The 24,052-nt window shown below is 39.5% G+C and overlaps 2 protein-coding genes across 3 annotated transcripts in view; one reads left to right on the forward strand and one right to left on the reverse strand.

Moving 5' to 3' along the window:
• Nucleotides 1-17,748, reverse strand: part of LRRC8C (leucine rich repeat containing 8 VRAC subunit C) — an 89,998-nt gene extending 72,250 nt beyond the window's left edge. The window contains exons 1-2 of one of the 2 annotated variants that reach the window (XM_082476938.1): nt 17,624-17,718; nt 16,278-16,467 (exon numbers count right to left, since the gene is read on the reverse strand). In XM_082476938.1, coding sequence (XP_082333064.1) covers nt 16,278-16,393 — 116 coding nt within the window. In that variant the 5' untranslated portion in view covers nt 16,394-16,467; nt 17,624-17,718. Of the gene's footprint in view, nt 1-16,277; nt 16,468-17,623 lie in introns of both variants that reach the window. The other variant, XM_082476939.1, reaches the window with a different exon arrangement.
• On the forward strand, nt 16,427-19,056 carry LOC309656827 (uncharacterized protein; the record flags this gene model as incomplete). Its single annotated transcript, XM_082453823.1, has 4 exons — nt 16,427-16,441; nt 17,283-18,252; nt 18,546-18,612; nt 18,729-19,056. 4 exons carry the CDS (start codon nt 16,427-16,429, stop codon nt 18,760-18,762), a joined length of 1,086 nt encoding a protein of 361 aa, XP_082309949.1. The 3' UTR covers nt 18,763-19,056.
• Nucleotides 19,057-24,052: the final 4,996 nt, after the last annotated feature.

The raw sequence follows: 24,052 nt of genomic DNA on the forward strand, positions 1-24,052 counted from the left end.
TAATATTTTTATTTTTAATAATTATTTTTTAATAACTTTATTTTATTTTATTTTTTTCTTTCTTTCTTTCTCTCTCCCCTTTCTTCTGAGCTGTGTGGCTGACAGGGTCTTGGTGCTCTGGCCGGGTGTGAGGCCTGTGCCTCTGAGGTGGGAAAGCTGAGTTCAGCACATTGGTCCACCAGAGACCTCACGGCTGCATGTAATATGAAATGGCGAAAGCTCTCCCAGAGATCTCCATCTCAATGCTAAGACGCAGCTCCACTCAACGACCAGCAAGCTACAGTGTTGGACACCTTATGCCACACAACTAGAAAGACAGGAACACAACCCCACCCATTAGCAGAGAGGCTGCCTAAGATTATAATAAGGTCACAGACACCCCAAAACACACCACCAGATGCGGTCCTGCCCACAAGAAAGACAAGATCCAGCCTCATCCACTAGACCACAGGCACTAGTCCCCTCCACCAGGAAGCCTACACAACCCACTAAACCAACCTTAGCCACCGGGGATAGATACCAAAAACAAAAGGAACTACGAACCTGCAGTCTGCAAAAAGGAGACTCCAAATACAGTAAGTTAAGCAAAATGAGAAGACAGAGAAACACACAGCAGATGAAGGAGCAAGGTAAAAACCCACCAGGCCAAACAAATGAAGAGGATATAGGCAGTCTACCTGAAAAAGAATTCAGAGTAATGATAGTAAAGATGATCCAAAACCTTGGAAATAGAATGGAGAAAATACAAGAAACGTTTAACAAGGACCTAGAAGAACTAAAGAGCAAACAAACAATCATGAACACCACAATAAATGAAATTAAAAATTCTCTAGAAGGAATCAATAGCAGAATAACTAAGGCAGAAGAACGCATAACTGACCTAGAAGATAAAATAGTGGAAATAACTACTCCAGAGCAGAATAAAGAAAAAAGAATGAAAAGAATTGAGGACAGTCTTAGAGACCTCTGGGACAACATTAAATGCACCAACATTCGAATTATAGGGGTCCCAGAAGAAGAAGAGAAAAAGAAAGGGACTGAGAAAATATTTGAAGAGATTATAGTTGAAAACTTCCCTAATATGGGAAATGAAATAGTCAATCAACTCCAGGAAGCACAGAGAGTCCCATAAAGGATAAATCCAATAAGAAACATGCCAAGACACATATTAATAAAACTATCAAAAATTAAATACAAAGAAAACATATTAAAAGCAACAAGGGAAAAACAACAAATAACATACAAGGGAATCGCCATAAGGTTAACAGCTGATCTTTCAGCAGAAACTCTGCAAGCCAGAAGGGAGTGGCAGGACATATTTTAAATGATGAAAGGGAAAACCCTACAACCAAGATTACCCAGCAAGGATTTCATTCAGATTTGACAGAGAAATTAAAACCTTTACAGACAAACAAAAGCTAAGAGAATTCAGCACCACCAAACCAGCTTTACAACAAATGCTAAAGGAACTTCTCTAGGCAGGAAACACAAGAGAAGGAAAAGACCTACAATAACAAACCCAAAACAATTAAGAAAATGGTCATAGGAACATACATATTGATAATTACCTTAAATGTAAATGGATTAAATGCTCCCACCAAAAGACACAGACTGGCTGAATGGATACAAAAACAAGACCCGTATATATGCTCTCTACAAGAGACCCACTTCAGACCTAGGAACAGATACAGACTGAAAGTGATGGGATGGAAAAAGATATTCCATGCAAATGGAAATCAGAAGAAAGCTGGAGTCGGAATTCTCGTATCAGACAAAATAGACTTTAAAATAAAGACTATTACAAGAGACAAAAAAGACACTATGTAATGATCAAGGGATCAATCCAAGAAGTAGATATAACAATTGTAAATATTTATGCACCCAACATAGGAGCACCTCAATACATAAGGCAGATGCTAAAAGCCATAAAAGGGGAAATTGACAGTAACACAATCATAGTAGGGGACTTTAACACCCCACTTTCACCAATGGACAGATCATTCAAAATGAAAATAAATAAGGAAACACAAGCTTTAAATGATACATTAAACAAGATGGACTTAATTGATATTTACAGAACATTCAATCCAAAAACAACAGAATACACTTTCTTCTCAACTGCTCATGGAACATTCTCCAGGATAGATCATATCTTGGGTCAAAAATCAAGTCTTGGTAAATTTAAGAAAATTGAAATCGTATCAAGTATCTTTTCCGACCACAATGCTGTGAGACTACGTATCAATTACAGGAAAAAAATCTGTAAAAAATACAAACACGTGGAGGCTAAGCAATACACTACTAAATAACCAAGATATCACTGAAGAAATTAAAAAGGAAATCAAAAAATACCAAGAAACAAATGACAATGAAAACATGATGACCCGAAACCTATGGGATGCAGCAAAAGCAGTTCTAAGAGGGAAGTTTATAGCAATACACTCCGACCTCAAGAAACAAGAAACAATTCAAATAAACAACCTAACCTTACACCTAAAGCAAAGAAAGAAGAACAAAAAAATCCCAAAGTTAGCAGAAGGAAAGAAATCATCAAAGCAGATCAGAAATAAATGAAAAAGAAATGAAGGAAACTATAGCAAAGATCAATAAAACTAAAAGCTGGTTCTTTGAGAAGATAAACAAAATTGATAAACCATTAGCCAGACTCATCAAGAAAAAAAGGGAGAAGACTCAAATCAATTGAAGCAGAAATGAAAAAGGAGAAGTAAAAACTGACACTGCAGAAATACAAAGGATCATGAGAGATTACTACAAGCAACTGTATGCCAATAAAATGGACAACCGGGAAGAAATCAAAAAATTCTTAGGAAAGCACAACCTTCTGAGATTGAACCAGGAAGAAATAGAAAATATAAACAGACCAATCACAAGCACTGAAATTGAGACTGTGATTAAAAATCTTCCAACAAACAAAAGCCCAGGACCAGATGGATTCACAGGCGAATTCTATCAAACATTTAGAGAAGAGCTAACACCTATCCTTCTCAAAAACTCTTCCAAAATATAGCAGAGGGAGGAACACTCCCAAACTCATTCTACAAGGCTACGATCACCCTGATATCAAAACCAGACAAAGACGTCACAAAGAAAGAAAACTACAGGCCAATACCATTGATGAACATAGATGCAAAAATCCCCAACAAAATACTAGCAAAAAGAATCCAACAGCACATTAAAAGGATCATACACCATGATCAAGTGGGGTTTATCCCAGGAATGCAAGGATTCTTCAAAATACGCCAATCAATGTGATACACCATCTTAACAAATTGATGGAGAAGAACCATATGATTATCTGAATAGATGCAGAAAAAGCTTTTAACAAAGTTCAACACACATTTATGATAAAAACCCTCCAGAAAGTAGGCATAGAGGGAACTTACCTCAACATAATAAAGGCCATATATGAGAAACCCATAGCCAACATCGTCCTCAATGGTGAAAAACTGAAACCATTTCCTCTAAGATCAGGAATAAGACAAGGTTGCCCACTCTCACACCTATTATTCAACATAGTTTTGGAAGTTTTAGCCACGGCAATCAGAGAAGAAAAAGAAATAAAAGGAATCCAAATCAGAAAACAAGAAGTAAAGCTGTCACTGTTTGCAGATGACATGATACTATACATAGAGAATCCTAAAGATGCTACCAGAAAACTACTAGAGCTAATCAACGAATTTGGTAAAGTAGCAGGATACAAAATTAATGCACAGAAATCTCTTGCATTCCTATACATTAATGATGAAGAATCTGAAAGAGAAATTAAGGAAACACTCCCATTTACCACTGCAACAAAAAGAATAAAATACCTAGGAATAAACCTACCTAAGGAGACAAACTACCTGTATACAGAAAACTATAAGACACTGATGAAAGAAATTAAAGACGACACAAACAGATGGAGAGATACACCATGTTCTTGGATTGGAAGAATCAACATTGTGAAAATCACTATACTTCCCAAAGCAATCTACAGATTCAATACAATCCCTATCAAACTACCAATGGTATTTTTCATAGAACTAGAACAAAATATTTCAAAATTCGTATGGAAACACAAAAGACCCTGAATAGCCAAAGCAATCTTGAGAAAGAAAAATGGAGCTGGAGGAATCAGGCTCCCTGACTTCAGGTTACACTACAAAGCTACAGTAATCAAGAGAGTATGGTACTGGCACAAAAACAGAAATATAGATCAATGGAACAGGATAGAAAGCCCAGAGATTAACCCACGCACATATGGTCACCTTATTTTTGATAAAGGAGGCAAGAATATACAATGGAGAAAAGACAGCCTCTTCAATAAGTGGTGGTGGGAAAACTGGACAGCTACATGTAAAAGAATGAAATCAGAACATGCCCTAACACCATACACAAAAATAAACTCAAAATGGATTAAAGACCTAAATGTAAGGCCAGACACTATCAAACTCTTAGAGGAAAACATAGGCAGAACACTCTATGACACAAATCACAGCAAGATCCTTTTTGACCCAGCTCCTAGAGAAATGGAAATAAAAACACAAATAAACAAATGGGACCTAATGAAACTTAAAAGCTTTTGCACAGCAAAGGGAACCATAACCAAGACGAAAAGACAACCCTCAGAATGGGAGAAAATATTTGCAAATGAAGCAACTGACAAAGGATTAACCTCCAAAATATACAAGCAGCTCATGCAACTCAATATCAAAAAAACAAACAACCCAATCCAAAAATAGGCAGAAGACCTTAATAGACATTTCTCCAAAGAAGATATACAGATTGCCAACAAACACATGAAAGGATGCTCAACATCACTAATCATTAGAGAAATGCAAATCAAAACTACGAGGTATCACCTCACACCAGTCAGAATGGCCATCACCAAAAAATCTACAAACAATAAATGTTGGAGAGGGTGTGGAGAAAAGGGAACACTCTTGCACTGTTGATGGGAATGTAAATTGATATAGCTACTATGGAGAACAGTATAGAGCCTCCTTAAAAAATTAAAAACAGGGCTTCCCTGGTGGCGCGGTGGTTGAGAATCTGCCTGCCAATGCAGGAGACACGGGTTCGAGCCCTGGTCTGGGAAGATCCCACATGCCGCGGAGCAACTAGGCCCGTGAGCCACAATTACTGAGCCTGCGCATCTGGAGCCTGTGCTCCGCAACAAGAGAGGCCGTGATAGTGAGAGGCCCGGGCACCGCGATGAAGACTGGCCCCCACTTGCCGCAGCTAGAGAAAGCCCTTGCACAGAAACGAAGACCCAACACAGCCATAAATAAATAAATTAATTTAAAAAAAAATTAAAAATAGAACTACCATACAACCCAGCAATCCCACTACTGGGCATATACCCTGAGAAAACCTTAATTCAAAAAGAGTCACGTACCAAAATGTTCATTGCAGCTCCATTTACAATAGCCAGGATATGGAAGCAACCTAAGTGTCCATCGACAGATGAATGGATAAAGAAGATGTGGCACATACATACAATGGAATAGTACTCAGCCATAAAGAGAAACGAAATTGAGTTATTTGTAGTGAGGTGGATGGACCTAGAGTCTGTCATACAGAGTGATGTAAGTCAGAAAGAGGAAAGCAAATACCATATGCTAATACATATACATGGAATCTAAAAACAGAAAATTCATATGCTGCAAGTTAAACTTCTGTCTCCTTTCACAAGAGATATACAATCACTCTTTAGATTCCATTGGAGATCCCTTCACATCACTGGAAGTAATTAAATTTCTGCTTGTCTTCCTTGTCTTAGCTGAAATATCCCAGTTCCTTCCATTTATTCCACATAGATTCAGTTTTTCAATGCTCTAATCCTCTTTGTAATGGTCTTTTGACTCTTTTCCAAGTTTTTCATCTTCCTATTTATTTGTGTAGTCCTAAATTAAACTGTAATAGTGTGACATCCAAAGAATCCGAATCTAGTTTTCTTTTATTATAACTTACTGTATGCTTTTAATATATACTAATACGTTGCCTTATAAAAAAAAATGTTCCAAATCTGTTTGTGTAATATAACTTGCAACCTCTTCCCAGAAAGAAATTAATGTTCCTGATACAGTGCTTAATTAATTGATTCTCATGAACTTTAATGACATTAAGAAATTCTGGGAAATTAGTTACCACCCAAGCAGTTGATAAACTGTCAACCAAGAGTTTAGTAGCCTTTAACCAAATATTATTTTCTTTTGATGTTGAATCTAACACTTTTCTAACCATTTTCTTTTCCTATAAAATGTCCCTACCAAGCGCAGATCTTTGAATTAGCCTACTAGAGAGCTTTTTTTTTTTAAACAGGAAATCTATTGTAATTCTTTGATACATGCTAAGTACAAAGTTTTTTTGTTTTTTGTTTTTCAAATGCAGGGATCAATAAGCTTACTCTATAGAAGGAGAGACAGTAAATATTTAGGCCTTATAGGTCACATCTGGTCTCTGTTGCATATTCTTTAAATTTTTTTAAACAACCCTTCAAAAATGTAAAAACCAATCTCAGCAAGTGGGCCATACAAAAACAGGTTGCAGACCCAAACTACGTGGGCCACAGTTTGCCAGTTTCTGTTGTAATGGTTCTTGGAGGTCCCATGGAGACTTGCTCATCTCAAAAGAGCAGCCTCTGGATCAAGGAACTTCACGGCATGTACGCTATTGAGATCTCTTGCTTCTCTTCCTGAGCCTGGGATGTTTTGCTGATCTACGGCAATTTGAGGCCTTGAATGTCAAAGTCTAGTGGCTATCTGAAAGGACTCCTCTTCTACTGGGCTTATGGTGATTTACTATCTAAGTTGAGAGCTTGGAGAGTAGGCTGGGCCATAAGATTGGTTACACTTGGGGTTGGAGTTAAAGCAGAACTCCTCCCCAGGATGAGATCAGAGAGGTATTTTGATATCTGAATGACATAAAGAACTCCCAAGAAGGGGAGTCAAGTGTAGAACCCGAAGTTTCCAACCCATATTTTAAATTTGAGAACTTCCATGGCCAGTGTTTTGAACTTGACATATTCAATGGCCAAATGTCTGTTATTATACTAAGAAAAACCAAAGCCCTTATAAAGTAAGTTTAGGATGAGCAACTATGCATTTTTAGGGAAAAAGGTATCTAAAACTTGGAAGTGAGGCAAAGGGAGGGCAGAATATCCTTTTATTATTATCTTGAAGAACTGTTTAACTGGCCTACACAAGGATAATTTAGGGAAATACTTTTTTTTTTTTTGACTTGCTAATTACTACTGATTACATTCCAGACTTGCAGATTTTTGTTCGGTAGAAAAGAAAACCCAAAACATATGTTTTTTATTGCGCTGAAGGATGTTACCTAGTTTTGTATCTAACCTAGCAATGTTTTTCTAACATTCCTTTTTAAAATAGTTCCTGGAATGCTCTTTAAACCAAACGCTTTGCCATCTTGCCAGCTCCTTCATTAAGGAGTTGAATAAACCTTTGACATGTTCATTCTATATTCGAGTCATGTTTAACTTTTTGAAAATTATCCCTTGACAACATTCACAGAAGTCTTATCTTGTGTTTTGCTTAGAGTAGGTTTGTGTATATACTTGCACTTGTATTTGCATTTGTCTAACTGTTAAAAAACTTGTATGTAGGAATTGGTTCAGAGGTTTTCTGTATATTTGCCTGTTTCTGTAAGTGGTTTTTTTATAGTGCTCTGTTTTTCTGTGGTCAGTGATTTCTTCGGGCGCCTACTAGACGTATAGCTTCTCCCTTGCTTCAAACACCTCTAAGAATGAAAGTTAAGTGGTCACAGAATTTTGTCCTGTGTGTGCTAGGAAAACACCTCCTTAACAAATAGATTCACTTTGAAATGAAGGGAGAAGGGGAAATCTGCCTGGGTGATTTCATAAGAGTGTGTAGCAAAGAGTTAAGGGAAATTTCTCCTAGGTCTTGGTCTGATAGTGAATTAAAAGAGTAGTTCTAATAGACCAAAACAGATAGAATCTACAGTTTAAAAAGATAGTCCCTCTATCACCATCCTGGGCAAAAGAGCAGTGCCTGAAAGAATGTTAGCCAATGAAAGGTGTTTTACTTTTAAAAGTGCCTTTACCTCTTTCCAGAGGGAAATTAACAAGACTGTAAAGACTCAAAGGAATGAATTCACATATTCCAAGCAGGAGGTAATAAACATATATATATAGAATAAGAGAATATGAAAAATATTCACCTCTGTCCCACCACAAAAAGAAGAAAAATGCACAAAAGGGAAGTTTGGAGGTAGCGGTGGTATCCAGGTCACTAATGATAAGGAACTAAAAAAATATGCAAATAGTTTTCTGGTCAGTCTTCAGTAGCTCTTTTTATATTTCTCAATCAGAACTTTTAATTCAAAGAGATTCAGTAGTACTTTAACAGTACTTTGCAAACTATGACTGAATTATATAAAATTCAAAGTTCAATTGATATTCCTGATAATGAGTACTTGGACAAGTTAAACTATTTTGTTAAATTTCATTAAAAAGACAGTTAAATGTCTTAGCCCTGATTTTATTCTAGTTTGGGAGATGATGAAAAAATTATTCTTCATTTATATCAAAATGTTAAACACAGAGACACCATATGACCCAGCAATTCCACTTCTGCACATATCTATCCAAGAGAAATGAAAACAAATGTCCACACAAAAACTTGTATATGAATGTTCACAGGAGCATTACTCCTCATAACTCCAGAGTAGAAACAACCTGAATGTCTATCAATTGATGAATGGAAAAAGAAAATACGGTATACCCATATAATGGAATATTATTTGGCAACTCAAAGCAATGGTGTAATGATACATGCTACAACTGGGATGAATCTTAAATATATGCTAAGTAAAAGAAGCCAGTCACAAAAGACTACATATTATGTGATACCATCTACATGAAATGTCCAGAATAGGCAAATCTATAGAGACAGAGGATAGATTAGGGGCTACCTAGAGCTTGGGAGAAGAAGTGGGGGTGTGGTGGGGAGTAATAGCTAATGCGTACAGGCTTTTTTGGGCGGTGATCAGAATGTTCTAAGATAGATTACGGTAATGGTTGTACAATTCTGTAATTATTCTAAAAACCACTGAACTGGATACTTTAAACAAATTTTACAGAAGGTAGGTTATACCTCAATAAAGCTGTTAAAATGTATTTTAGTTCATGCATGACTGATCTGTCCTCTGATAGGATGCCTATTTAATTGGAAGTTACTAACTTCTTGGTATTTGTCTCATAGGTCAGATCATTTTGTTGTTGTTGTCGTTGAATTATGTTTTATTTGGCAGATAAAACTGAGGACACAGAATCTCAGATAGTTCTAAGAGACTGCTCCCCAGATCATTATTTACACTAAAAATTTAAGTCTTTGTAGATATGTTCAACAACACTGAATTATAACTAGTGCCAATTTATTTAATGTTTGTTGTACTCCTGCAGTAATATGAAACCATGGAATGTCATATTTCCCTGATACATTTTTAATATGAACTGTGATTATATCATTTTTAAGTGGCAATGTAAATTGTAATTAAACATAATTAATATTAAGACCTGGGACTAATATTATAATTAGATAATTAATGAATAACCTTTGGCAAATACTATCATATGATAGTTTTAACCTATGTATCATATCTATACATAAATATAATGTTCTTCATAACATTTAAATAATAATACGATAATAATTCTTATATAACATGCTTTATAAAATTAATTTTATCTTAAAAACCAAAGCATAACAAATTAAATACTGTCATCCACCATTTTTTTAGCTTATGTGATTTTTATGATAAATAACACATATTGAGATAAAATTATTTTTTAATTAGCTTAATAGAATAGGTAACTGGTAACTAAGGAAAACAATTTTTTCTCAATATGAAGCTGTAAAATTATTTACTTACCATATAGTCTACCTAGTTGCCAAAAGATATTTTTTCACTCACCCAAACCAAATGTGTTCTTTCAGAAGGGGCAATTAGCTTTCCTGCTTTTGTGCTGATTTTTGATAATTCAAAATTATAAATAACTGAAAACTAGTAGAATAATAAAGAGATTCCTGACCTCTAGAGAAATTAAAATTCTGGGATTTCTTAAACACTTTCTTAGTTGTAGTTAATAAGCCAGCCATCAATATGGCCTTCTTTTATCATTGGGCATCTACATTCTTATCTGACAACATTTTAAAATGTTGCTTTGAGATTGTTTCAAATTTGGAGCAATAGAAAAAGGAGCAGTTTTTTAATATTCAAAACATGTTTGAGACACACTAGACAGCCTCTAGGTAGCACCAAAGGTGTGCTCCCTCTCCTATAATCCAGGATGTGGCACTCATAAGTAAAAGAGATGCTGGAAATAATTCGTTTTAATTGATTTGCTCCTTAAATTCCTTAATTAGGTCAACAGTAGGCTGTTCTGCTTATTGAAGTACATTAGGGGAAAGCTGTCAAGTAAAAAAAAAGTTAGATAAAATGTTAGTGATGTGATTATGTTATTAGATACCCTTTCAGGATAAGTAAAATCATCTTCAAGTTCAGGTACAAGGGCTGACTGAAACAGTCACCGTCAACAGATTTACTTCAAAGATTTTGTTTGTAAATTTTAAATACCCACATGTCAGTTAGAGATTAGTGTGGCATTTATCTTTATTTGTTGCTTTGTAGATTCCTTGGGATATGGAATCCTGATTTCAAACACAAAGTCTGTAAGGAGAGATACTTTTACTTCTTCCTTTCCAATCTTTATGTCTTTAGTTTTTTTCATCCTTATTGCACTGGCTAGCCTCCTGCATGATCTTGAATGGGGATAAGACTTGTCCTTGGAAACCAGCTAAAGAGGTAATCAGTTAACTGGCAACTGTTAGGCAAGAGTCTAATGACCTTGAACCCACATTTTTTTTATCTAACCTAACAGTGATATCTAACCAGCCATATGCTTATAAAATGTCCCTAGTCAGGTTGACTTTTAAAACTGATCTACCAGAAATCTTTTCTCTTATATGTAAGACTAAAGCAAAACTTTAACACATACTCATAAATGATTTGTCCAGAAAGTGTTTTCTAACAGTCTATTCAGTCTTCTAGTTATCCATCACCATCTCCTTAGGATTAATTTTACTTTTGCCCTAATGGCATGTAGCTAGTCTTTCTCCACCTTGCATTTCATTCATGTAGTCATTCAACGAATATTTACTGATCCTTTGCTAACATATACTGTTCTAAATCCTGGTGATACAAAAATGAACATAACAAAACAAACAAAAATCTAGTATATTTGTATGGTTGGTTGATTTAGTTTTCTTCAAGTTACAATTCTAGACTTTCCTTAAATGAATTTCACTGCTCAGTTTTGCCTGTTTCCTTTCATTTTTATTTTATTTTATTTTGCCAAGCTCGTTTCCAGTCTTTCCTTCAACACTGCACTTCCCTATCTACTGTGGAGCCACTCACAGAAATATAACACGTTATGTTATCCAGATCCTTAGATAAAATGCTTAAACACTCAACACAGATCCAAACCCTAGACACACCTCCAGCTGCTACGTCCTCGGCTTTAACCATTTTCTGGTTACAGGGATCCACATAGCTGTGCATTAACTAGAAAGGTTTTTTGTATGCTGTACAGTATTTCCTAACTTTGCTGACTTTAAGAACATTATCCTGGACCTTGCTAATTTCAAGGGCGATAATACAAATTAGTGTGATGGTTTTTCCTAGCGAAGCTATCCTCACAGTTATTTTTAAAACTCAAGGTGTTATTAGCTAAATAATCCCCTATTGTATTTTTCCAGGAGTTGGATTTATAGGTTATATCTTTCTCATTAAAAAAAAAAAAAAGATATTTCAACCTGTTTCTAATTTTCATAAATCTCTAAGGTATCTGAGGAAGAGTAGTTAGTAATTTTTATTGATTTGACAAGTTCTTCATATATACAGGGAGAACACAGGACCCACAAGCTTTCATCTATTTAGCTTATTTAGTGACTTTTAACTAGGATTGGTTTTGATGTTCTGACTTCATATTTTATATAGCACTCCAAATTTCCAATTACATATAGAAATATTTCTGTATACATATTTCATGACCCTATTGAGAAGAATAACTTCTAATTACACTCTCAAATTTCATTTCTAGAATTTAAAATAATAGAAAGGGAAATGGATACACTCTAAGATGTTAGAAACTTTACTGTAAAATGTACCGTTACATATTTATTCCACAACTGTTTCTTGAGCAGCTCTGTCCCAGGCACTGTACAGCTGCTGTGGATACAGAAGTGAGCGAGACAGAAATGGCCTATATGGCCTCTGCCCCCAGAGGCCATTGGGACTTTCAGCGCAGCTCCAAAAATCAAACAAAGAGAAAAGATGTTGAAAAACAAGGATGTTTCTGGAGGTTTGAGGGGAAAGGAGAGGGGAAAAAACAATATGGTTAAAATAAAAGCTGGAGAAGAGGTTGAGCTGTTGTCGGGGAAGGAGCATGCAAAGGCTGAGAGCTTCCAAATGCTGAAAGAAGCCAAGCTCCTCTAACCCTAACAGTTCTGAGCTTCCACATCAGAAGCCCAGGCTCATGCTCCCCAGGGAACCGAAGCAAGGAACCGAAGCAAGGAACCGAATGTGAAAAAGCTGAGTGACTTCAGAAGCCCCACCCTTACCCCCAAATATCTACTTGTTATGAGTTAAAATCTCTTAGATAGGGAACATAGTGTTTCATAATAATAAACAACTACTGTAAAATGCAAATGCTCTAATAAATACAAACTAATCTATATGCATGTGTAATTGACCAGTCACAAGAATGAATGTTTAGTATCAGAGCCTTCCCAGCATACTAGAAGTAAGTAAGTAAAAGATGTTGAGTATTTAAAGTTTGGGGAGGGCTTCCCACCCAGATACAAAACAACACAGGTAGAGGTGGTTTGGAAGATAACTTAATGAATTTAATAATTTTGCCAAGATGAAACTGGGACAATTGGAAGACATATTTTTACAAACATATTTCAGCTTGAGAGCCAATAGAGTATGCTTCTTTATAAAGGAAAAAAATGTATATGTATATACTGTTCTTCATGTCTTTTAGTTCCATATGGCTCTTTTGTGGTTTTCAAACATAATCTAGAATCATGCTCTACCATGTGTCCTCAACAGGGGGGCAATCTTGTCCCGGTCAAATTGGGTCTGTGGGGCAGCATAAAAGAATCTTCAGGTTTGTAGCCGGACAACAGGCCACAGTACCTAAATGGGTATACCAGTGTATCTGTGGCATTACAATGTATCTAAAAAACACTCTGGAGGGAGGGTAGTAATGAACTAAAGATTGAAAAATGCTTCCCTAAGAGCTTCCTTATGCTCTCTTGTGCTTCCAGCCCTCGGGCAGTGTTTGGGTTTAGACAAACTAATTTTTGTACTTGCTCTTCCGACCTACCCCTCTCCAGTATGGGCAGAGCTTGGGTTCTTCTGAGTTCTTAGAAGGGTTCTTTAAAGAACATATAGTTCTCCTGGATGCCTTTGACCCCGGATACTTCAGTCATCTGGAACACTTTCAGTTGTTTCTCTAAGCTTTAAAACATTTTTCTTAAAATTGTTTTTTTTTTTTTTTTTTTTTTTTTTTATTTATTTATTTATTTTTGGGTGTGTTGGGTCTTCGTTTCTGTGCGAGGGCTTTCTCCAGTTCCAGCGAGCGGGGTCCACTCTTCATCGCGGTGCGCGGGCCTCTCACTGTCGCGGCCTCTCTTGTTGCGGAGCACGGGCTCCAGACGCGCAGGCTCAGTAGTCGTGGCTCACGGGCCTAGTCGCTCCGCGGCATGTGGGATCTTCCCAGACCAGGGCTCGAACCCGCATCCCCTGCATTGTCAGGCAGATTCTCAACCACTGCGCCACCAGGGAAGCCCTAAAATTGTTTTTTGAATTTCGCCAATTTCCTCTTTCCTTTTCTTAACTCTATTCATTTTCTAAATATTACCATGTCTCTACCAACTGCCACTCACAGACTATAGAATCATATTTTAAAAGGACACCCATCCAACACTAGAAAAGGATCCTAAATTCACTCCCAGAACTTGTGACAGTGTGTTACACTTCTAAGTAAATAGCCCAAGTTATTTTTTTGTTTCATGCCTGATATTGGAAATGAGTTCAGTTATTCTCCACCTTTTAATACATTTAGGAAATTTTCAATATACCTGCCAAACTATCTACTTTAAGAAAAGCTCTACTTGCCCTTCTGTGCCAGCGCTGGAAGCAAATGGGAGTATATTAATGTTCTAGATGTTCGAGGCCACACAGGAGAGGCAGAAAACAGGACAGTGCATTTGCCAAAAAATACAAATTCCATCCCATTGAAATATGGCTAGTAATGTTCTAAAAAATGTGCAGAGTGAGCAAAGGAAAAACTACATCAGGTGAGTAAATGTTTATAAGTCAAGACTACAAAAAAGGGATATGATACAAAAGTTAAAGATGCTAAAAACCAGATAAGGTCTTTATACAAAAGAGTGAATCTCTGACAACATCGACTAATCGCTATATGCACGTAAAATACACAAATGTAAAATAAAGCAGAAATTTCGATCCATGCTAGAATACAGTAACCCCTACCATTTATTAAGCACCTACTAGGTGGACAGGGGCTGTCCTTCATATGCATTAATTATTAATTATTAATAACCCCGTTACACACAAAGAATCTGGGGCTCAGAGAAGCTCAATAATGTGAGTTAGTTGGCACTTGCATTGTGCAATAGAGCCAGAATTTGTATCAGCTTTTCCTATCTTGAGGCCATGCCCTTTACCCCATGCCAGTCTAGAATGATTTATATTTTAAGAGAAATTAAGTGAATTCAAGGTGCATAGTGATGTCACCTCACATATTGGTTGCAATATGCTTTCATGAGTGTTCAGGGGCTAGAGATACAGCCAGCACTCCAGGGACTGAGTATAAAGTCTTTGGGAGTGTGTTGCAGCCCATGAGGCCATCATTATCAATGTGGATGAGAACAGCTGATGAGCAGGAGTGAAATGTTCATTAGGTTAAGCTCTAAATCAGTCATTTAGTAGAGATCAGCAGCAAGAACAGGGATTTGGGAAACAGATGGCCCTGATTCCAAATTCGAATTCTGCTGTATACAAGTTACACGGAAAACCCTGGACAGGTGATTTAACTTCCTTGATCTCCATTTCCTCATACAGTCATTACGGTAAGTTAACAAAAATTTATGTAGGAAAAAGAAAAAGAGGCAGCTTTGGATAAAAAAGTAAATCATTAAGACTAGAGGCTTTGGATATATGTATTCGTATAACAGATTCACTTTGCTGTACACCTGAAACTAACACAACATTGTAAATCAATTATACCCCAATAAAAATTTTTTAAAATATACTAGAGGCTTGGCTTCATTCAGGCATTAACTTAGCTATAGAGTCTTGGGTAAGTCACAAACTGAGCCTCTTTCTTCTGTGAAATGTGAATGGCCATCTGCCTTAAGGGTTTGTTGTCAGATCCTGAGATAAGGTGTCAGACACCTACAGCTACTAGACCGTATTATAGTGGCGCTCCATATTAAATTATTAACACAACACTTGGCAAAATAAGTGTGCGTTTCCACTCTATTTCTTTTTAAACTTGGGCTTTATTATAAAGTCATTGGTGACTACAACTTAAAAATACTACAGACTATTAAGAATCATTACAAATTTGGTAAAAATTAGATACCTTAGAAGTTAAAAATATTGCTAACTTTGTATTTTTTTAAAAGATAAACTTCCTATAAGTGGAAAACTATTCATTCTTTTCTCTTACAGTTCCTCATACTTTTTCCTTTCACTAAAAGCATTCCCTTCTAAAAACACACTTCATTAGGTAAGTGCCTAGTCAATCTGAGAAATAAGAGATTAGTACCATTAACAAAGGCTTTGATAATTTTATTAATAAGAAAGTTGTTAAACCTGGTTGCTATCTCTGATATGGCTGTTGGGTTAGTGGGCCTTATCTGTGGTCAATCTATTATGTGAACCATGAAAAACATCCATCCTTGCAAAGCTGCTCCCCACCTCTCCCTCAAAAGCAAACAAACACACTGACCTAAAGAGTATATAATCACTCGAAAGTAAAGCAAATCAGGGTCACATCCACATCTTCCCGATTGAAGCAAGTCACAAGAAATGCAAATATCACAGATAAGAGTTGTATACATCTAATCTGTTATCTATGTCCACACACCCAACACATGGTTTATGAATCTGAGCAAATTTTGTGAAGTTCGGCTTACCTTTGGGGCTTACATAAATCATCAAAAAATAGAGAGAATGTAAAAACACATAAAGCTGATTGGCTCTGACGATTCTGCAGTATTGTGCCGAGAGGGTTAAGACCACTTGTCCTCATCGCTCATCTGGATGGCATTTTAATGACTTGTCTATGAAGAAACCTCAGGTATGCCTTAGGAAACCACTACATACCTGTCCGGAAATGTGACCGTTGGTTAAGGCTACATTTCTTACACTATCGATGGCTTGTAAGAAAAGTGTGACTAAAATAGGGCTGCCATTTCCTTTACCTATTCCTCCCCCACAAGGCTGCATGAAATAGTCATTCAAGCCTCCCTCTGCCCAACACCGGCACTCCCACACAGGTCGATCGGTTCTTACTTTTTACTTTAAGGTGGATGGGGACTTGAAAGTGTTTCCTAACTGGTTTCCTGGGAGTTTAAAATGCTTAAAAAGAATTCGAAAGTGAAGTTTGGCCCTAACCCTCTCAAATATCCGTCCTGGGATGTGGGCTAGGTGTCCGTGGCATTCAAAGCTAGGTACAGAGCGAGGTTTTGAAGGGACTGGAATCTGATGTACCCCGGCAGGCGTGGGTGGGGGAGGGAAGAACTGGCGGAGGGAGAGAAGAAAGAATTAGGGTGTACAGAGCACATCCTAAGGTTGCTGAGTTGCTAACTCCATCCCTCACCATCTCGTCGCTGAGAACCAGCTGGAAAGGGAAAGGCCGGCGAGCCTGGGTTTGGGTCGAAAGGCAGCGGTCCTGCCTCGACCGCTGGCCTAAACACCTGGCTTCTGGGGCCCGCGCGATCCGGCGAAACTCTCTCTCCCCTAGGGTCCTGCTGGGGAGCAGATATCGCGCTCTCGTTCCCTTCGGAGACCTTCTAATTCCTCTCTCTCTCCAAAAGTGCTAACTTCAGGGGTTCGGGGGCGGCAAGGGAAGAGCAGACCAGAAGGGGCAGGCCCTGGGGTCTCAGGGTTTTTTAAGGTAGAACGACGATCGCTCCCAGCGTGGCCCCGTTTCCTCCTGGTCCCCCAGCCCCATCCCCCCAAGTCCGCGGAACCTGCCGCGCTGCGCTTGGCGCCAGGCTGGGGTCTCTCGCCCGACGCTGGGGCTGGCGTGGGGAAGGGTGGGGAAGGGGTTGGCGGGTCCCCGAGCCCCAGCAGCGTATGGCTCCAGGGAGCACACGCTGGGCAGGAGACTACAGTCTGCCCGCCCGAGAGCCGGGGAAAGGCAGGGACGCGAGCGAGACGGGGCGAGTCATGGCCCAAGCGCACCTAGCGGACCGAGCCGCCGGTCCTCAGCGGGCCGTCCCTCTCCATCCCATCCCTCGGCGGTCCCCGCCCTTACCTCTGGGCGAGAGGGTGCCGGCTGCGAAGGGTGCTGGGGAGCGGCGAGCCGTCCCCCGGCCGGGCTCAGCGGCGGCCAGCGACAGCGGGGCCGCTGCTCATGGCTCGTCGCGCTCCGAGCACTGCGGCTGCGGCCACGGCGGCGCCTTCCTCCTCGTCCTCTTCGCGGGCTCCGGGCCGGGACGCAGCTAACGCCCCAGCCTCGCAGCCCTCCGCCCCTCCGCCTCCTCGGCCGCGGATGGAGCCGCCTCCAGCGCCGCCCTGCAAGCAGCGGGGCCAGCGGCAGCCAGCGCCGCCCAGCGCCCGGCCCCGGGGTCGCCGCGCCCCCCCACCGGTCGGTTCCACGGTCCCAGCCCGCTGTGACGCAGGCCACGGGGCCCGGGAACTTCCTCCCCCGCGGAGACCACCCCAAGCCCGGGCCGGCCGCCAAGGGGACTTCCTTCAGAACACGGAAGAAAATCTCCCGCCGCTTCCCGGCGGGGCCACTGCGGCCTCTAAGACGCCCACCTGGCGGCCAGTGCCGGGGGAATCGGCTGGGGCTGATATCTTCCCCCATTCCTAACAATGCGCGGAAAACCCGAGGCTTCCCTGCGCTCGGCGCTCACTCCACGACCGCAGCTCCTCCCCTGGGTAAGTTAGAGGGGAGCAGCTACCCCTAAAAATAGCCCTTCTGGGAACTCCTCGGAAGGACCGGGGTCAGGATAGATAATCCCTCCTCATTATCATCCTCTCCGCACAGAAGAACTGAACGGTGGGAAGGGGTGGTGGGACGCCTCGAAGGAGACAGAGGACAAGGGCAAAAACCAGTTTTTCTGGACCATAAAGCCCATGGGCCGGTCGCTTGACACCTGAGCTTGCTGTCCAGCAGGAACCCCCAAGTTCCCGGACCTTAACAACAGGGCGCCTGGATCTCTCGGCCGCAGGTTCCTGGGATGCTGAAATTGAACGCTCCGCCTGCAGTTTCGTGCTGTGCAGGAAGGAGTTGACCAGGCACGTCAAAACCACCTGTTGTTTAAAGAGTATGGGGGAAGGGTTTTCCCTTTTTTTTTTTTCTTTTAAATTGATCTGAACAATTTTTTTCTCCACCTTTCCCTACCCAATTTCAGGATGAAAAGCGAACTCTGCCTTCTTGAAAGCTGACAGTTATCTGTATGGAAAATCTGCCCAGTGGAAAAATGTCCAGAAAAGATTACTAAGTAATATAGGGTCTTCTGGGATGCCTTACCAGTACGAACTTTTCTAAGAGCACCAAAAATTAAACTATTGCTTTGTCCTGGCATTCAGGAAAAGACAGGTGTATGCCAACAGAGGAATTCATAGACAACTAGTCCTCTTTCACTAGTTGGTTGGTTGTTACACAGTTGGTTAGTTGGTTCTTAAGAAAGCAGGCGCCTCCTTTTACCCCAAGCCAAAGTTAAAATGTGTCCAAAAGTTGTTCTCTTAGGCTTTTTACTGATTTTTCCATGTTCCTCTGGCAAACTCCTACACTTTTTCCAATTCCAGTACTGTTGTTGGGTGTCTTTCCCAGAAGACAACCTGAAACCCTCTTAGGCCTTAGGAGATGACCCGAATACTAGCCTTAATTAACCTAGATCAACACAAAATTCTAGAGTGGGGCCATCCTCCCAGATAGCAGGCGGAAAAATTCCTCAAAGTTTCCTGGGGAAAAGACAGAGGCTGACTAGCAATTTGCTAAAAAGTACTGAGTACCTTGCAGGCCACCATGTACTAGCTGAGGTAGTTCCAGCTCTTTAATGCCTTGCCAGGATTTAAATGCTCAGTGAGGTGAGTACTAAGGGCACAAATGTCCTGTGGAGGGTTTTATTCTCCAAGGGCTTTCTGAGTGCACCTCTATCCTCCTTGTGCCACTGGCACCCTAACTCAAGCTTAGTCATCCCTGAAATGCTCCCACACTACCCAGTGTCAAGGAACCACAATTCTAGACTTTGGACTCAGGTGAACCAGGAGGAAATCCCTACTCTTCCTGTGTAAATGTAAGGAAGTTAGTGCTACATTTTTTTTTCCATCAACAATATAGGTATAGTACTATAGGGTGCTGTGAGAATTAAATAACATGCTTAAATCACCAAGAACAGGACCAAACACTTTACAAGTACTCAGTAAATGGTAGCTGTTGTATTTACTACAGTTCATTGCCCTGAGAACAAAAGGACAGAAACAGCAAGGAGGTTTGGAGATGGATTTGAATCCCTGCAAGCTGAGTTCCCCCACCCCATCCCTGACAGTTGCTTAATTGTGATACTTTTGTCTACTCTGTGCCTGCTTTCTAGTAGGGTGAACTGGACAGTCCTACGTGTAGTCAGGTGATTCCCATGCACACTAAAGTCTGAGAGGCGCTAGTCTGAAAGCCACTGTGTTGTACTGCTTAGGTCTCCTTTTCTTATTTTACAGAATGTAAGCTGTAAGTCTAGTCACCTCACTTCAGTCAACCTAACAGAAATCAACACACACACTTATCAAGCCCTCTGTAAAACACTAGATGAATCAGCAATCAGCCAACTTTTGTGAAGGCTGGACCCTGAGGGTCTCAAAGAAGTATAAGGCTTATTCCCTGACTTCAGGGTGTTCACAGAGCATGAGAGAGGGAATCTGGCATGCATATGAATCAAAATAAACCATTTTTAACTAAATGTGGTTGAAGTTCAGAGAAAGGAGAGGGAACTGTGGGCCAGAGCCACCATCTTGATCTTTCACTTAATACCCAATTCTTTAGGGCAAAATTTGACATTCCAAATGGGCTTCCAGAGTGAGTTTCCATACTTAGACTCCACACATAAGTTAACTATGTACTGGTTGACAAATAGGGAGCAGAAGTAGACCTTTCTGAGCAATGCACGACCATGATAAGAAATTTAGAGCGATGTAGATCTGGGCTCAAATCCTGTGTCCACCGCTAACCAGCTATGTGACCCTGAGCTTCTTAATCTTTGAACCCCAGTTTCCCCATCTGTCTCTTAGAGCAGCAATACCTTCTTTTTAAGGTTCTAGTGAGGCTTAGAATATCTGCAATCGCTCTGGTGGATTGTATGGAAATGGTGATTATATTACATTGTCTTGTTAGCTACAGGAAAAAGCAGGCTGGACTATATCATTCCTTAAAGGCATATTTCAAAAGCTGCCTTCTCTGTGGAGCTCTGCAGGCTCCAGCCAAGTGTAATTCTCTCTTCTTTGTGCTCCCACAGCACTTATTTTTGAACCTCTATTTCAGCACTGACTGGTGTCCTGCCATTTATTTCTTTACGTTTTGCTTCTCTACTGTATATTCATCTCTACATCAACACCTAGCAGAGAGCCTGGCATTAAATTTCGAAAGAACAAGTTTAAAAATGTTTCAATTTCTTGTACTGGTTCTGACTTTCAGTATAATTTGTATTAAACTGCAGGCTCTAAAACCTGAACCCTTTTGCTCGTAGTTTATACTAAAATTATGTATTATGAACATGTATCTGCTTAAACCTTGATTTTTCAATGCTAGGCTTATTCTTTAAGACCAACCTGCTATGCTTGTTTTGTTTTGTGATGTCAGTTGATCCTGCCCAGTCATAGTGAAAGTAAAATCTAAATTCTAAACCAAAACCACCAGCAGGATTTTACTCAGCATTCTCTACCCACTCTGTGCACATCTGCTCCCCAGACCTTTTCTGAGCTTTGTGGGAAAGATCCTGAGCTAACAGGAAACATGGTTGTTTTGAGTTTCAGCTGTTAACATTGTTGCAACCATTACCACTTTCTGAATTAATAGCTTCAAGATAAAACCCACCTTTAGCAACAGTTTTGAAATCCTTGACTCTATGCCAATAAAAATGTTAGGGAACCTTCCCTAGAAAAAGTCGCGTGAGCAGGAAGTTGCCCAAGAGGTAATGTGGTCAAATGTGGTCTTGACCCTAAAAAGGCAGAAGAATTTGTGCCAGAGGAGAGGGTGGTGTCGCTGAGGACTTAAAAATAGGATTCTAGAAAACTTTGGGTCAAATTCTTCTAAAATCAGCCCTGTATCATTTATACACCTCCCTCCACACACATGCACACGAGTTGGAAGTGGTTGGTACCACTAACTTGTGGGATATTCTTTGGAAATAATGAATAAGCACTTACTAGGTACATGGTATGTGCTAAGTACTAGCTTTATATGTATTGTCTCATTTAGTCGCTGTCACCATCCACTAGTAGGCAGTGTTATTTTCTGCTATTGAGAGAGGGGAAAACTGAGGCACTTTGTAATCAAGTAACTAGCCAAAGGTCACATGACCAGTGAGTGGAAGAGTTAGGATTTGGACCCAGGTGAGTCTAATTTCAGAGTTCTCAGGCTTAACCACTACTCAATCCATGGAAAAGGAATATTTATTTTTAAATTGAATCCATCAAGTATATTCAGTAAGGTTAATGATGTAATTTTTCAGTAGTTTTTGAAATTGCATTCATTTGTACTTTTCTCAATAGTGTATTCATATCCTAAATGTGCCTTCCTGGGGTGATTTCACAGCTTACTCTTTAATTGAAAAGCATTTTATGACTGAAAGCAAACTTAATGAAAGATCATGAAGTGTCTGTGGTTCTGAGTTTAGGCAATATGAAATATACCAGGCAGAGAGCCTCATTCTTAGAATTATTGTTTATATGATAGCTATGTAGTATAAGTTTAAAGTAAAAAATGAGTTTGACATTCTAAGGACTTTTTTGTACCCAAATATCACTGCTATAACTGCATTACTAAATAATATTTGCTTGCTACTATTTATTAATCATGTACAGCCACTGATCTAAGAACCTTATATGTACTAACTCATTAATTCAATCTACAAATGACTGGCTCTGTCCATGAAGTAAATTATTCTAAGGAAAATGAAACACGCTTTAGGGGTTTAGAACTTCCTTAGTTATTAAACAAAATAGATTAGGATTTACCTCTTCTGGAAGGTAACTCATTTTTTTCCCAGGACTCAACATTTTCAGCCTTTTCTTAATACCGTATCATATTATGCATGTATAGCACGTACCTTAGAACATCTCAGATCACCTTTTAACATCAACTTACTTCAAATTTCAGTGACATCAGCCCTGACAAAGCACCTAATTTCAGGCCTAAGGAACTGCTTCTTTGCTTTGAGTAAAAAGCTGCTCTTTCTCTCTCTCTCTCTCTGAGGCGTGAAGATCCATGGCTCAAGACACCTTATCAGGGTAAGTGAAATTGAAGATGCTGTTGTTACTCACATAAACATGACTCTCTCTTTGGAAAAGTATCATAGACTGTGCTTTGTTTACTTAGAAGATGCTACAAGCATGCCTGGATGCTCTCTTCTTAAAGCTTCCACCCATACTGACACAAGATACATTTTCTTGAGCCTTTTTTCAGTTCATTTATTAATTTCCTGAATTTACTCACGTTGTTTACCTCTCTGGGAAAAAATCAACAAGAAAGCCTGGTTAGCTTTCTCAGTATCAATGATAATGATCATTTATGATCACGTTTATTGCTAGCAGTGAAAAGAGCATAAACCGAGATTAAGAGACCTGGAGTCCAGGTGTGGTTCTGTCATTGACTAACTTTGTGACTTAGGACAAGCCTCTTAATATCTTTGGATCTTTGGTCTCTTTATCTGAAATGAAGGGGTTGGAATAGGTGATTTTTTAGGATTTATTCAGTGCTAGAACTTTTCACATTGATCTTAAAATGGTACATATTTATCCTCCCTAGATTTCAGTCAGTAATGGATATAATCACCAATATGTAACCAAAGATCCAAGAAGGCATCCGGTGCTGCTATCTATGGGAAATATGTCTAGAGCAGGGCAGACCAATCAGGCAACATCTTCTCAAAGCACCTCTGTCTTCCACCATCCATTACCAGTGAGATAGAGCCATTCCTCTACTGAGGCATTTCCAAGTAGCATTCTGTAGAACCTTTGAGTACGCTGAGAAATAGGGGTCTGTGGTCAAAGTCATTTGGGGAACGCTGTATTCCTCTTGGAGATTCACAATGCATATTACCATGCTTAGGGCTCTGAGAAGTCCCACATTAAAAATACTTGTTGACTTTGCTGAACCTAGCATGTCTCTAACTTCATTTACCATGGAACTATTTCCTTTGTCATATCTATCAACATCCCAAGAAGAATAAACTCTCTCAGAATAGAATATTTGAATTGTTATTCTAGAGTTAAAGACTTCAGAACCGTCATAAGATTTTCTCCCTTTGGAAAGAGAAGGGAATTATAGGCCGTGTTAACTAATTTAATGAATGCCTACAAAGATGAGCCCTCTTGATAGATGCGATCTGCAGGCATTTTCCTTACAAACAGCCATAATAGAGTGCCTGTTATCTTCAATAGGACAAAGAGCCCCCATTCTCACTGGTAATAGTGTAACCTTGTTCCTTTACACTGAGGAATATTCCCTTGCCTTTATACGTTT

Source organism: Balaenoptera physalus, assembly GCF_965194825.1.
Source record: "Balaenoptera physalus genome assembly, chromosome: 1".
NCBI classification, from domain to species: Eukaryota; Metazoa; Chordata; class Mammalia; order Artiodactyla; family Balaenopteridae; genus Balaenoptera; species Balaenoptera physalus.